The sequence below is a fragment of the Ochotona princeps genome, chromosome 7 (assembly GCF_030435755.1).
Source record: "Ochotona princeps isolate mOchPri1 chromosome 7, mOchPri1.hap1, whole genome shotgun sequence".
Taxonomy (NCBI): Eukaryota; Metazoa; Chordata; class Mammalia; order Lagomorpha; family Ochotonidae; genus Ochotona; species Ochotona princeps.
This window is the reverse complement of record NC_080838.1, coordinates 70120641-70137196: the sequence shown is the minus strand read 5'-3', so window position 1 is coordinate 70137196 and position 16556 is coordinate 70120641. Positions and strand designations below refer to the sequence as shown.

Sequence of the window (16556 nt, the reverse complement as noted above, 5' to 3'; positions counted from 1 at the left end):
TCAAAACATGATCTTATTCTCAAAGCACAATATGGTATTAGCATGTTACTTTCATTTTCCATTGACAGAAAAGGTGCATGGAATGAATGATTTAAAGAAGCTGAAAACCAATGTGCCTTTAGAACTTCACTTCAATAAATTATTCTTGGGAGTCTTTGGGAAATAAACCTGTTCTGGCCACAGAGCTTTTCCTTTTGCAAAGCACAGACTACCTAATTAATGCCATGAGATTGCAGCTTGTAGCTGGAAGGAACTTTCAAGTGACTTTGCCTTTTGTGTTTGTTCTGAAGAAGCGACTTCTCCCGGGCTCTGATGTGTGAAGGCTGGCAAACCCTTCCTTAAAGGGTTCTGCAAGTTAGAGAAGGGAGTTCTGTGTGCTGAGGTTTGTAAAGTGGATATGCAATGCCATGTATCTTTTAGAGGGAAGCAGCAGGGATCTAGAAAAAGCAGGGAATTGTAAGGTTAAAGCTGCCTACTTCAAGTATGTCAAATGACAGGCATAGTGCTGAAAATCAGCATTTCCAGTCATGCATGTGGTTTGCAGTCATTTTATTTGGATGGAAAATTATTGTAAGAAGACATCAGACTTGACAGAAATAGGGCATATCCTTGCTGGTTCCACAGAAACCTGGTGGTCATTGCCCATTGTGGGTCCAGCTATAGGCCTGTGAGAATAATGAAATAGAGCATATGTATTAGAAAAATAAAGCTAACAGACCACTTGGGTTCCAGCTCCCTGATGACGTGCCTGGGAAGGCAGCAGATGATGGATGGCCCAAGGTTTAGGTCCCTGTCACTCCTGTGGGAGAGCCTGATTAGCTCATGGCTTCGGTCTGGCTTACAACTGGCTAATGTGGTCACCTTGGGGATGAATCAGCAGCTGAAAAATCGCTCTCTGTCTCTGCCTCTCTTTCTGTTCCTCTTTCAGATAAATAAAGCTCTTAAAGCATTTTAGGAAAATGGAATTAAAACATTTATCTTGGTGAAAAATGGAAATCCAAGTATCAGAGATCTTTAAATGGTTAATCTAATGTGATTGGTATGTGTTGAAATATTCGAGCATATGTCATAAAATGTACAAAATTTACTTGCTGATATTTTTAAAAGAAAGTAATGACTAAGATGAATAAACATGAGTATTTTGCACAGTTGATGGACTTAATGTTTTATACCAAAATAATCTTTTAATTCCATTTTCTATGAACTTTTTGAAGTACTCTTGCACTGCTCAATAGACAAACATAACATTATCATTATGTTTATGTATACAATTTGCCTGTGTAGCACTGCCCTCATATCCATGAAGGCCTAACTCATGGATACAGAAAAAAAAAGGTAAGAAATTCCCAAAGTAAATGATTCAGACAAGTAAAACCACTCCTATTATGTGAAGGGATTGTTTTTTAGTTTTCCCCTTCGGAATAAAGATGCTTGTGGTTTTTCTGCTCAATGAGAACGATTAATCACTACAGGGACAAAAAAAAAAAAAAAAAAATCAACCTCTAGTATGATAAGCATATTTCCCCATCAAGAAATTTAGATGATAGTTTTTAATTTTAGTTAAGTACACAAGGGTGTGAGTTTCTGTCACATTATCATCTTTGTATTATGACAAAAGTTCCCTTCCCTCTCCTTATTTTTTTATTTTTCACGAAAGTGTAATAGTTATATCTGCATGATGCAAGAAGTTGCATGTTTCATTGCCTTCAGTTTCTGTAAGCCTTGGAATAAGGCAAGACTGAAGCCACCTATCCTTCCCTCAGCCTCAGTTCCTGGGTTTCTCTCATAGAGTGACCGTTCTGTGCCAGGTGGGATTTAGTATCTAAAACTTTTTTTTAAAATTTCGTTGCACACTCTAGTCTTAAGTATGTCTTATGCAGTTTCATAAGCTCTCTAACTTTTCTCCATGCTTAATATTCTCATCCATAAAGTGAATTTGTATCTATAATAAATAAGGTCTGTTTCCCATATCATAGAATATGATATTCATGGGTTCTACATTAAAGAAAAATCTACTTACCTAAGTAAGATAAGACAGTTGCATTAGAACTTTGGGACATTTTTCATTTCAGCATCAATCTGACAAAGAAAATGGAATGTTTTAGTAATTGTGGAGTGTTTTGAATGTAGATCATTAGGAAGGTATTCATATTTCTGCAATACTGTTTAGAGAAAGATTCTGGCCAAAAGGTACTTTCACACTTCTATTTTTATCACTGTTCTTCCCATGAGCTTAGGGTTAACTTATCTGTGCCTGGGTAGAGTTAAGACTATTGGGAAAAACAAGAATCAATGGCAATGGTGTTTAGTGGTTGGTAATTATTGGCTGCATACAAAATGTCATTGGACAATGAAAGTGTGTCAGTGTCAGAGCAGAAAGTGTCTAGATTGAATCCTAAAGCCAAATGAGACACTTGACTGGGACTGGCCTGAAAATGGTAGGACAATTGGGACTGAGACACTGTGCCAAGGCTAGGGGCAAGTTTTCTGTGTTTGGAAAATGGCAAGTATTTCAGGAACGCGAAGCAGAGGCCCAGCCTATGGTGATGTGTGGGCAGACCTCAGAGAAAATCACATTCCAAACTCTGCAGTATCTGCTCTTTTTTGGTTAAAAAAAATGACATTAGAAACAATGGAGAATTATTAGAGGAGTATAATATTTTGATGCAAATAGAAAAGCAATATTAATGTATAGCAAAAAGGAAATCTTAAAGGAGAAAATTAATTAGTGGAGGAAAATTTACAGTGAGATGAGCAAAATTTGGAAGACACTGTGGGCCTTGTATGAGTTTTGCTATTTTAACATTAGCTTTTTTTCTTTCAATTTGCATCAACAGTTCAGCAGTATTTTTATATCAATATTTTGCTTTTGTCATTAATACCAAATTAGGGCTGAAATCTATGACAATAACATGAAGTAAGAGTCACTGCCTAATGTGGAATAATCATAATTTTCATTCCATCATATAACTATTAACTCTTATTTAAGCCATTTTTAAATGGAATATTTACATCGTACTTTGTATTTACATTGTATTATTCCCTGAATAGATACATATAAGACTACTAAAATTCTACTTCATGTGTCATAAATCTTATCTACCAAGAATACAGAAGTGAGTATGTCAGCTTTCCACAAGTTTGAGGCAGGAAGGTGATGGGGAGTGGGTTGCTACGTCATCAACCTCCTTTCTGCCAATTTTCACAAGACCACCTGCATTTGTCTCTGCTTTCAAGAATCCAGTAAACACCTCCAGTGTATCCCAGTGGCTCTGAATATTTAGGGAGTTGTGCTTGCTATCTGTCAGCACTCTGGGATGTTGCAAAGGAAGTATATTAGTGAGTTCCCAGGAGAACACATGAGGATGAATGAAGGTGAAGAGAGAAAACAAAATTTCATGTCTTTCTTAAACTGTTGTGTTTTTCCCTAGGCAAACAGGATTCTGTGACACACACAAATGGATTAGTCCTGAGAGTGCTATAGTAAATGAAAAGTCTTGAGTATGCCATGGAAAAGCAGCAGAAAATTAAAGTGATGGCTCTATTTTTTGGTCATTGCAAGTGAGGACAAGGGAAAGGGTAGATTTTCACATAGTGAAACAATTTTAGGGATCCAGAAGCCCCTTTGGTTACTCCTCTGGCAGTTGTGCCAAGAATATTTGGAATTGTAAATAGAGATTCATCTCTGGCGATAAATAACTTGGCATGGAAAGAGTAGATTACCATTACTTTTAAGGGGAAAAATGCCAAGCAAATACTGGAAAAGCAGATTCAACAAATTATGATCCAGGTACTGTAGGCTGAGGGTGATGAGCATCCATACTAAGCCTTGGAAATGACTGCTATGCTCTTCTTACTTGGCTGTGAGATCAGATTAGGAAGGCTGATGGAAACCCCAGAGGGTCTATTCTCTGCTATAAATAAACACACACAGAGGCTTAACTCTTGTCACATCTCATCTTTTAGCAATTACTGAAAGATTGGTTACTCGGTAGCAACAGTACTGCTATAAATTTAATGATCACAAAGCAAGAAAATACAAAGTTATAAGCCTGCCTTCTCATTACAATGTTGAAATTTGAAAAATAGTTTGGAATGATAATACAAGGGCACATAAAAAGATGAATATGGAATTTTTTTAAAAAATGGAATTAAAGCCAGGAGCTGGGAGTTTCGTATGGGTCTCTCCCATGGGTGCAGGGTCCCAGGGACTTGAGGCATTCTCTGTGGTCTTCCCCGGCCATAAGCAGAGATGCATCAAAAGTGGAGCAGTTAGGACAGGAACGTGTGTCCATATGGGATGTGGCAGCCCAGGGTGAGGGAGTAGCCTGCTCCACCATTGCACTGGCTCTGAGTTCCTGGATTTGATTTGGCTCAGTTCTGGCTATCATGGACCTTTTTGCGGAATGGATCAGTAGGTAGAAATGCTGTGTGTGTGTGTGTGTGTGTGTGTGTGTGTCTTCCCAAATAAATGAATGAATGGACTAACAAGATCAGTAATTTGATGTCAATGTTTTGAAGTCTAAGCATATTTTTTCTCAATATTTTTTCTGTGAACTTGCATGTTAAATAGAAAAATTGAAAAGCAATCCAAAGAAGTGAATAGCAAGTGACTTGAAGAATGTATTTTGTGTACACAGTCAAAAAGGGAAATGCACATTTGGATAAGCAGATAACCAAAGGAGAGGGCAAAGTTTTCAGGAGTGACACTTCTTATGGAATCTAAGAGTTAGGTTCCACACAAGGCCTTTTAAATGACTGAGTCTCTCATAGCAATTTCCACAGTAACAAACATCTTCCAGGTGAGGTGATAGTATTATTTCTGGCTAAACATTTTAAATTCAGTTAAAATTAATTTAGCAAAAGCAACTCTGTCCAAGAGACAACAGTTCAATGCAATTGTTTTAAATTGCATTGATAAATAAAATACCTGAGAATCCAACTTTTGCAGATAAAATGAGAATCCAAATTTCTCAGCTTTTATATCAAAGAGCTAACATGAATTTTAATTCAGTACCTGACATTTGCCAGTGAAATTTAGCAAATATTTTACTGTGCTCTGAGGAAGCTGAGTGCATCGGTGGACAAGGGAGCTATTCACAGGCCAGGAACACCTGGGTTTGTGTCTAACCTTGGAACTCTGAGTGGCAGACTGAAATCCCCAGTGCTCGCTCTCCTTTGAGCCTCCCGTTCATTAAAAATAACACAAGAGAGCATCCCTGGCTTTAATATTTTCTTATGCTTTCCTTGAGTTGTAAATAACAGGCCCAAACATACCAAGACACTGTGTTAAATGTCTTCTCCCTTACATTTTTTAGTTTTGCTAACATAGGAATAACTATTCTAAGAATTGCTAGCTTCACATAAGATAAGGATTAATGAAAGCTTTTGTGTGTCACCTGCACTCTTTTGGGTTATAAAAGTATGTATTCTCAAAGTGCTGAAAGTGCCGATGATGGCCTCAGTGTAGGTTAATAAAATCATTTCTCCATTAAGCTTCTCCTGGTTGTTTGTTCGATTAATCCTGACAGTATTCTTCATTTGAAATTGTTTAAAAATTATTACAAATAGGAGTAACAAATAGGTTTGAGATTAAACTATAAACACAGGAATTAAAATCAGAATCCCTGAGGTTTGTAATGAAGACACTAAAATGCAGCACTGTTTGTCATACTAATTAAAGACTCTCATTACTGTAAGGTTCCCAATGACAAAACAAAACTTAATTAAAATACTCAAAGAACTCTACTTGTAGCCCAAGGAATTAAAGACTGAAGTGTGACAGAGCTACTATTTAGAACAGAGAACTGGTCTTTTGTTTATTTATATATATATTTTCAAAAGCCAGGATAAGGTCAATAGGAATTATGAAAGGAATATCAAGACCTAATTGGTAGAAGAATTTCTATAAAGGGAGATATCTTGAAAGTGCAATAGGCAATTTCTACTGATAGGAGAAAATGAATTGATAAGTGTTTAAATGGGAGTTGAATTATTTTGGGAAGGATTGACTGAGGCAGAAGTTATGCTAGATGAATGATCTTAGCTTTCTTCCAAGGGCTCCATGTCAGTGATTCTTTTATTAAGTTCTCAGTATTTCCAAGTGTTCTAATAAACACCAGGCTTTAGTTTTTCATGCCTTAATGTATGAGCAAAAATTCTTGTAAATACTTCATTTAAAGAAAACATCGTTTGGTTGATATTAAATCATTTTCCAAGGTAGAGTTGATCTTTATAATTAAATGATATTTTGTAAAGACACAAAAGTGATGAGTGAAAAGTGAATTATACCTACTCCTTCCCCAACAGAGGAAACAGTGAGCTACTGTGAAAACATGGTCAGAAAACCTTCCACAGTCACCTGCAGCGTGGAGAAGGCATTTAACTCGATGCATGGACTTCAGAAAGAGGTGAGAAATGGAAGAAAAGAAGGTGGCAATGAGTTGTTCTTAACTCTGTCTCTATTTTCTAAGTATTGAAAATGATTGCTGAAGAGATAAATGGAATATGTGAACCAAAGGGCTGGCTCTTTTTGATAAAGGCCAAAGAATATTCCTCCAGTGGGGAGGGAACATTTGGCTTGGAGCAGGAAATCTGGGCACCAGACATCTGGCAGAGATCTCAGAGGTTGAGATACCCAGCTCTGCTAATAAAGTGCCCTATTCTGGACTCTCCCCTAGTCTCACACCTTCCTCTTATGCAAGGGTGTCTGGAGCAGAAAGCAGCAGCCTCACACCTTGGCTTACAGGAGAAAAGCCACAGGTTGCAAGTGCAGTGAGTAGGGAGGCACTGCTTCACTTAAAATCGGAATCCAAAATCTCTGACTGGAACCTCCCCTGGTTTGCACAAGATGTAGAATCAATAATCTGTCAGCTATACAAACACATTTAAGAGGGATACAGAAGGAGAGAAAGAAAAAAGGGGATGTGGGAAAGGACTAGCAGAAAGGAAGAAAGGAGGAAGAAAAGGGATGTCTTAGTTTTGTAATACAGAGAGCGTGTGAGGGAGAGTACAAGTGAGCTCTCAGGTACTGATTCACTTCCCAGATGCCCATAAAGGTCTCAGCTGGGGTCTCCTAAGTGGGTGGTAGGAACCAGGTTACTTGAGCTGATGCTTCCAGGAGCCCCCACTTACATGACGCAGGGGTCAGGAAACTGAGCTGTCTGTCAAACTCGATATGGACATCAGCATCCATAGGTTCAATGCTTGCTCAGAGCAGGGATATTAAAAGGACAATGAATGAAAGAACTATCAAATTTTGGAAGATTAGGGAAGGAAATTGGGAAAACTATAGGAGTTCCAATTGCTTTCAGAATAGGAAAGCAGTTCACAAAGAAAGGAATAATCTAAGGAAAAGTGACTCTCATTTGAATATCACTATAAACCTTTAACTTTCAGAAAATGAAAGCTGCTTTACCATAAGTCGTATGGTCTTCAAGAATTCTTGCATTTTATTAAGACAAAGTTGTAGTCAACATTTTATAGTTAAACTGAAAGTGCTGGTATCAGCTTATTTTCTAAACATTTTCTTCTTCAAACTATATGTATGCAAAAAGCTTTGCAAATACATGCACATTTATATGAAATAAACTTTCCATGAACTATGTCCTTCTGCTAGGCAAGAAGAACTCTGTTGTACTGTTTTTCTTCCCTCACTTAAAAAACACAGTGGAAATTTACAGCCTATGTTTGAAAAACAATATATTGTACATTGCTTTTTGCATTCATAACCCCTTTTATTAAGTATTGCACTTTTATTTATGAAAATATTAGTTGTATATTATAAAGAGATTGCATTGGTGATAGCCATAATGCTTTCCCTCCCTTCATTATTTTGTAAGTGTCCTTTAAGATTTAATGATTTAAAAGGCAGAGTACACAGAAAGCTAAGTGAGAAATCTTTCAATTGCTAGTTCACTCTAGAGATATCTGTCAGCAGCAGTAGGCCAGGTAGAAGTTAGAAGCCAGGAACGCTGTCCAGGTCTCCACCTGTGTGGCAAGAATTCAAATCCTTGCAGGCACATTAGTAGAAATCGGCAGTTTCTGCTTCAGCAGCATAAGTAGCTGGCACCCCAACCCACACATTGAAACAGGATGTGGACTGCACAAACTGAGGCTTGGCCCTCAGTGCCACACACCAGCTCCACACTTGACTTTTAAATGAACATAATGGGCACTGGAAAGCATCATCTTAATTTCATTGCAAAGACAACAGTTCAAATAGCATCAGAGAAAGCACACTTGCATTGCAGAGAATGAAGGAAATGAATGTAGGCTTTCTTGAAACCAGGTATGTGATCAGAAGGTAACCATGGCCTACCTCAGAGTCACAGTAGAGAGGAGGGGAGTTAATGGAACAGCATTTGGAGGCAAAATCTGAATGTTTGTTAACCACGTCGGCTAGTTCCATTGATGTGGCATCAGGCAGTTTTGCTCTTAGCTGCTGTGACAATCTGAAAAACAGATTTATGAGATTATTTTATAAACCTCTCTAATACAAAATAGCCGTGTCAGATCATTTATGATAAAAAACAGTGTAAAGAAAAATATTTCTTGAAGCTTCCATACATGTGGGATGGTTTTCAGGGAAACAAGTTTAGAGAGTTAATTCTCATGACCCCCTTAAAGACCATGAAAAGAATGCTGCTGGACTCCAAGATTTGGTCCTGACTCCGCTTCCGTTTGTTACTTCCACCTGCTTGGTTCCTCTGTTTCTCTCATCTCCCCTGTTTCAGATTTTAAGTTCTTTCAGGAATGTTTCTTTCACAGGACCTCAGATGCTCTTAACTTTTATATTGTACATCATGTTTGTGTATTTGTGGATGTTGCTTTTAGCTCTATTATATTAACTCACTGGAACTCAAGATCTCTTGATTCTTTGCTTGGAAAACACTTTTTGCAGAAATCATTGCCAGCCCAGTGGTTTATAACAGCAGGTGGAAGCGACCCTAAGTTTTCTAACATTGTGGGTGGTAAGATGGGTGCTGGGAAGGCCCAAGATGGAGAGCAGCCTGTTCCAATTGGTTCATGAAGGCATTCCTGGAGTGCACAGATTCCCAGAATACACAGATGCGAGTGGGGAGGAACTCAGAGACTAGGAAAATAAGATTTAAATACTTCAACCCTGGAGTCTTGATCTTTTCTACTTTCAAAGTGTAAGTGGGAATTCTACACATTCATCTGGAATGGAGACTATGAATAATCCTTCAATCACCCTGTCTAATTCTGGAGTTTAAAACTGTTGGCAGAGAATTCCATTTTCTGGATTTTCCTGGTTAACAATTTCTACAGTGGCCTTGTAATTTTCCTTTAGGTTATTGTATCATTTTCTGATAACTAAAAAAATACTTATTTTGATGTTAAATCTTTCTCACTCCTTCATTTGTTTTTTGAGCTTTGCTAACATGGACTTTTGGCATCATTGATGAAGGTGTTCTACTTTGGCGTTCTTTAGGAAGATATTTGTGTTGCATCCTATTTGTGTTTGAGAGTCCATGTTACTCAAAACAATTCCAAATAGGCAATCTGAGAACTGATTAGATAATGTTGTGAGTACTATGGTGTTCTCAACAGAGACATTTTCCATGAAACCAGTACCATCATCTTATTACATTCTGATATGTTAGAGTTGATGCTTATTTACGAAGCAGTGCCTTTTCTTCCTTTTAATTGAGAAAACTTAGTATTGTACAACATTATTGGTATAATTAGCATTAACTCCAGTTGATGGAGAATTGGTCCTGGAGTGATATAACATTATCCTTTATTTAAAAATGTCTGTATGTCCAATAATATGCCACGAGGTAGACACTTTTCAAAAATCTAATAGCTCTTAATTAATCACATATAGCAATTTGTACAACAACTATAGGTCAATAATGTTGCCAAGCTGTGCTAATCTTGCCATTCTGAATCTAGCTTTTTGACAATTTATATTTCTGTGACTTTTAATTGGCCACTCACAAGATATAAACTACAGATATGTTTTTTAAGTCTTCACATTGCACGCCATAAAATTTCAGCCAAATTTTGCGATCACCATAGCAGGCAAATATTATTGAAGATAGAATGTGAACACTGTCTTACTTTTTCTTGTACTCAGTAAATGTATTTTCAGAATAATCTTTGCACAGTTCTTGTCCCTTGTCAATGAAGGAAGATAGCTCCTTTTTCAGTTTAGGACCCTGTATGGAAACAATAATTAGATAACAAATATCTGTAATAAAACATCCATGAAACCATTAAACCATAATTCCCTGCTTGGCATCAGTGCAGATACTTATTATGCATATTGGATATTACATCTTATTTGCATAAAGCTGGGCAGTGAATGTTTTAGTCTATGCAGGCATTATGTAGGCGCTGTGATAACACTCAATTCTGTTTTAAAAGGCAGTCAAATGAAATGCATGAACAATGATGTTTGACCACATTCTAAAGGAACTATTTGGAATATTGAAGTTTGAGTTTCATGCGTCCTGATACATTAATCTGGGTTTTTCCCCTGAATTTTTAGAAATGTAGAGCTATATTTGCATTCTTAGTTTGGCAGCCACACAAGGATAGCTTGTGATCCAGGTTTGCTCATAAGTTGTGATCTGCTCCCTGAGTGTGATTTGCAACCTTTGGTCCACCTGGTTGGTAAAGGAACTCTTCCACATGGTACCTTAGCATTTAAGCAGGCAGTGGAGTCTTCAGAGGCACAGCACTCACTGAGGCTTTTCAGGGTGGGCTCGAGGACTTTGCTGAGGAATACTTCAGGAATCTGAGTCCTCCTACCTAGTTCGAATGTATACCTGGTGGGAGAGAGAAGGTATGCACTCCTTTAGATATGTGACATACCTATCATAAAAGCAGAGAGCCTGCTTTCTGCATCTTCAAGATTTAGCCAAAATTGATTCAAAAACTGACTCAAAACTGATTCCAAATATTGGATTGTACCACAGTTCCTAATATTGGTTTATATATTATTTTCACTGGAATAAATTAATACCTGTTTTAACAGTATTGTAACTTATGAATTAGATGTCTATGTGTAATATACCCATGGCATTTCAAATGCATGCAAAACTGTCCTATGCAAACATAATGTGAGTGCTTGTTTTTCTATGAAGAGTTTGTATAACTTCTTTCATTCTGCTGTGTCTCACGGTTGTCTAAGGATTTATAACAACATTGAGCATTCAACAAATGTGGAATTCCAGTCCTGTCTAAATACTACTCTGTGTATTCACAGGATGAATTTACTTCAGTTCCTTTTTTAGATGGATGAAAAAAGATAAAGATCTATTATTTCCTCCCATTTATTCTTTTCCAATCCAATGGTAGCTTATATATATATCTATATATGTGTATCTATACATTATATATATGACTTGAATGACCATGTATTTGCTATGCAAAATATTTGTTGACAGTAGTGTCCCAAAGATTGATATTCATTAAGTTTTTAAGACTGACCTAGAAGCAATAGTATAAAAACAACTGCTAGTATGATAAACATTTCTTGCATGTATTATGCATCTGTGGCTTTTTGTATAAGAATGTTACATTGACTTCCAACCATATTTCTATATGCATTTATCATAAGGCACCTGTGTGCTATGTGCATAAAGATTAGTTTTATACTCATTAAGACGTTTAAGTTCAGACAGGTCAAATTACTTCTTTTGGTCATGTCTAGTAAACAGAGGAGAAAGAAAAAGAAACGAAAGTGTTTTTTTTCTCTCCACATCCACAACTTCGTATTAAACTCAATTGTTCACTCCTCAATTTGTTATAAATGAGTTTAAGATGTCCAAAGTCAAATAACAAGGGTTGAGATCTTTGAACAGCATGCACAATGTCTTGTTCACAGTTGAAATGAATGACACATTGCCTTCCTGCACTCTGGCCTGCAGTGGTTCCTTTTCGTCCAGGTGAACTTAAAATGGAAATATATTCCTTGTCATTTCTACTTACTGGTCCATGACATTGGTATTTGTTGAATCACACACATCTTTACTTGTGGGCAACTTCACAGCTGGCAGTTCAGGGGGCTGGGCGGCTGGCATGAAGTAAGTACACACAAAAATGCCCATGGGTGTTTTTTCATTACAACATTCTTCAAACTTAGAATTCTTTGTGGACAAGCTGTCACATATTTTTACGGTGTGTTCAGGAAGCTATAAAAAATGGAGTTTAGGGGAATTGTTAATTTTCTGATTGGGTCAGTTAAAAGTAAAGAATACTTGGATTTACAAACCCTAGGATTGTGTTTATGGAAGTCAGTGTGAATGCTCACAGAAAGATATTTGGTACAATATTTGAGAAGGTGATTTGTCAATATGTACTGAAAGCCTTAAAAATGTGTAGCTTTGTTTCCAAGAAGTTATACCAGAAAATAATTATGCATTAATACATAATCATTCTGATTATTCGCTGGCTCATGGCTTATAATATTGAAAACTGATGAAACCTAAGTATGATAATAGAGAATTGGTTTAATAAGAATGCGGTTTATTGGGTAGATGTAACATATGTAACAGACATGGGCAGTGGAGTCCTATTTAGCCTGTAAATATCATTATAGAGGAATGCTTATTACTTACACAGGCAAGTATGTTTTGGTGAACAAAGATTAGGCAACACAATGTACCTAATCACTAGAAAGGTCAGTAGAACCTTGGAGACAGCATTTCTGTAAAATAACTACCCCAATTTGCATCTGTGTGCTAGGATTATGCCAGTTAGAAATGATGAAATGCACTGAAGTGGTCATAAATTATGAAAAGAATTATAGAAACATTAGTAGCCTATAGAATTATCAAGGTTATCCTGTAGTGTTATACAACTTGATGTGATAATGAAAATGCTTGGTGCCTGAACTGTCCGTTATTATCATACATTTCAAATGTGGAATAGCTGACTAAAGATTGAATGGTCAATTCTATTCAATTTAAGTATCTCCTTTTATTTATTATTATAAATACATTTCTCTCTATTCATAAGGAAAATATGATTTTTGGTCCTTGAGTCTTTCAAAAAAGTGTTTTATAAATTTACTCCATAACCTTAGGAAGAAGTAAAATTTATAGTCCTTTTTTAATAATAGGCATTATACGGCCTAATACAATAGAGTAAGAGCCTGATAATCGGATAATTTGTGTCTTTGTATTTGGTCCCTGCCACTCACTAGTTGAGGAGTCTCAAAGATCAGTGCCTGCTAATATTTTGTTTCCTCATCTGTAAAATGGAGTTAAGCGCATGCAAGTAGGATGGTGTTACCTCTGTGGCCATGCAATCCTCAGAAGTAGACTCGCAGCATTTGGAGAGAATATTAGTAATATCTTCAGCAAGTGGCAAAACATCCTTCAGATCAGCAGTTGGCACTCTTTGGGCTAATTTTATCAGATGGCTAAACAGTTAAAAATGAATTTGTTAGCTTACCCACAATCTGTTTTCCTAGATTCACGTGAACACTCTGTGTGCAGGATTCCATCATTTCAACTTTTTTTTCCCCTAATGGCTGCACAGCATATATGTGCCACTTAGTAGATCCTATGTAACAAAGTCGCAGACTCAAAATTAAACCACCTCCAATGAAAATTCTCAATTTTAGGCACTAACATGCAGCTTCTCTTTGGCTAGATATGCAGAATTGAAGCCTTAAAAAACAGAATCTAAAACAGTAAAGCAAGTGCTAGTGTTTCTATTCATAATTCCAATGTGATGTTTTTGTGGCCCTTCAGTTTTTTGACACTTAGTAACAATAAATTAAATAATAAAGCTTATAGCCCCATGCCATGGATTTAAATAGCCCTTAAATAGTTCATGGTATTTACATATGTAGAAAGGATTGTTCTTTACTACTTTCATATCTTCATTGTCAATGTAGCAGGAATATCTTCAAGTGTTATTTATGCATTAATATTTTAACACATTGAGACAATTTTCTAAAATTGTAACAACATAATACTTAACTAACCATCTTAATTATGAGGCATACAGTTTAGCAATGTTAAATATATTCTCATTGTTGTGCAACATATGGCCATACATTTTATATCTTATGGATTGAAACCCTGTGGTCAGTAATTCTCTTCCATATACCTCAGCCCTTGGCAGCACTTTTCTACCTTATTTTTAAGATTGGACACTCTGTGTAAGTGGAATCAGAATATTTGTTCTTTTGAATCAGAATATTTGTTCTTTTGCAACTGGCTTAATTTACTCAGTATAGTATCTTTGAGGTTCATCCATGTTGTACCATGCAACAAGGTTTTCTTTTTGTGAAACACTGTATCATATATACTAAACATATTATAATATTTCATTGTGCATAGATGTGATATTGCCCTTATTCATTCACATTTTAATTCCTTCCCCGACTGTTGTAAATCGAGCTCAATAAACATGGAAATGCAGACCTCTTTTTGAGATCCTGCTTTTAAATTTTTGAAATATATGGTATTCTCAGAAGTGGAATTCCTGGGAATTCGGTTTCCCATTTTTTTGAGGAAATTATATACTGTGTTCCATTACAGATACATTATTTTACACCTCCCAATAGTGTATAATCATTTCCATTTCTTTGCATCTTCACAAACATTTGCCTTTTCTGTTCTTTTGATGGTAACCATCATAATGGGGAAGATAAAATCTCCTGGAGGATTTGATAAGCAGTTGCTTTATAATTAATGATGACGAGCAAGCATCTTTTCATATGCTTATTTGGCCATTTGTGTATTCTTTTGAGAATTGTTTACCCAAACCTTCACCCAGTTTTAAATTGACTTCTTTGGCTGATGATGTATTTGGTTTTTGTGTATTCTGCAACACTGTTGTGTCGCCGCGGCTTCTGTGTCCAGGGGGTCTCCAGGTAACCCCTGCTTACTGCCTGACCCCTATTTTTTCTCTGTAGTCTGCTTCTTGTACTTCACCCTGTCTAAAGATTCTTCGTCTTATCAAATGTGTCCGTACCCTATACTGCCATCTTGCCTCTGGGTTTTTGTCTATTCTGAATAAGAAGTACTTAACAGACGTATGATTAGTAAATAAGTTCTTCACCCTGTTGCTTATGTCATTTTATGTGACTTGTGTCATTCTTATTGTTCATGCTTTGTTGTCACATGCAACAAATTGTTAAATTCCATAAATGGTTCTAAAAATTTTCCTTTGTGTTCAGGTTTCATGACATTATATTTACAATCTTTAATGCATTTTAATCTAATCAACTTTTAAAATCTAAATTGTTTGAAAGGCAGAAGGAGACATAGGAGGAAACATATGGAGACTGAGAGCTCCAGTTTACAGATTCATTTCCAAATAGCCACAACTGTCGGGACTGGGTCAGGTCAAAGCCAGGATCCTGGCACTCAGGACAGCTCTCCCATGTGGGTGGCAGGAGGAAGCTCCTGGGCCATCTTCTATTGCTTTGCCAGGCATATAGGAAGATAGATGGAGCAGCTGAGACCTGAACTGATGCTCAAATGGATGCTGATGTCGCAGATAGTGGTTTAACCTACTGTATCACATTTCTAAGTCAATGCTTGTATATAGTGCAAGATAAGGATCCATCTTCATTCTTTTACATATAGAGATCTAGTTTTCTGTGCACAACTTGTTAAAGTAATTATCTTTTACCTTTTGTGTAGTCCTGATAATAAATAATCTGGGGCCCGGCGGCGTGGCCTAGAGGCTAAAGTCCTCGCCTTGAAAGCCCCGGGATCCCATATGGGCGCCAGTTCTAATCCCGGCAGCTCCACTTCCCATCCAGCTCCCTGCTTGTGGCCTGGGAAAGCAGTTGAGGACGGCCCAAAGCTTTGGGACACTGCACCCGCGTGGGAGACCCGGAAGAGGTTCCAGGTTCCTGGCTTCGGATCGGCGCGCATCGGCCCGTTGCGGCTCACTTGGGGAGTGAAACATCGGATGGAAGATCTTCCTCTCTGTCTCTCCTCTGTATATATCTGGCTGTAATAAAATGAATAAATCTTTAAAAAAAAAAAAAAAAGAGTAACTGTTGATGTTTAAAAAAAAAAAATAAATAAATAAATAAATAATCTGGTTATGTATGGAAGCTCATGTCTGAACTCTCTGTCCTGTTCCATTACTCCCTTTCTATATAACTTCAGGACAATGTCACACTTCTTGATTACTGGTGTTTTGTGTAATGTGTTTTGAAATCAAGATATTGGGTTTCCAACTTTTTTTTTTTACCATTCTCTTGGTTATTTGGGGCTTCCTTCAGATGCATTATTAGTATTTTTTCTAGCTATGCAAAAAATGCATTAGGATTCGGATAAGGATTGCTTTGTTTTAGCAGTGTTTTATGTTCTTTATTCTTTTACAATGCAATTTTTACAAATTGTATGATACTTTTATTTGTATATATCAAAAAATAGAATCTTTAAAAAGTTCATACAAAGTGGGTATCATCTTTTAGTTTTACTTTCTCACAAATATTTTGCATGTACTATAACAAACTTAAGACATTTTCGATTTTAGGGACACTTAGAAGATCTCAAATTATTTCTGCATGAAAAAGTAGCACTGGCATTTTATAGTTAGCTCTTTGT

The 16556-nt window shown here is 36.7% G+C and overlaps 1 protein-coding gene across 1 annotated transcript in view; it reads right to left on the bottom strand.

Annotated features, from left to right (window-relative positions):
• Window positions 1–519: 519 nt before the first annotated feature.
• The window catches only part of GC (GC vitamin D binding protein), a 41097-nt gene continuing 25060 nt past the window's right edge, over window positions 520–16556 (bottom strand). Inside the window, exons 7-13 of the mRNA XM_012930047.3 lie at window positions 13267–13396; window positions 11962–12164; window positions 10667–10796; window positions 10087–10184; window positions 8321–8453; window positions 2021–2079; window positions 520–665 (exon numbers count right to left, since the gene is read on the bottom strand). Coding sequence (XP_012785501.2) covers window positions 2044–2079; window positions 8321–8453; window positions 10087–10184; window positions 10667–10796; window positions 11962–12164; window positions 13267–13396 — 730 coding nt within the window. The 3' untranslated portion in view covers window positions 520–665; window positions 2021–2043. The remainder of the gene's footprint in view (window positions 666–2020; window positions 2080–8320; window positions 8454–10086; window positions 10185–10666; window positions 10797–11961; window positions 12165–13266; window positions 13397–16556) is intronic.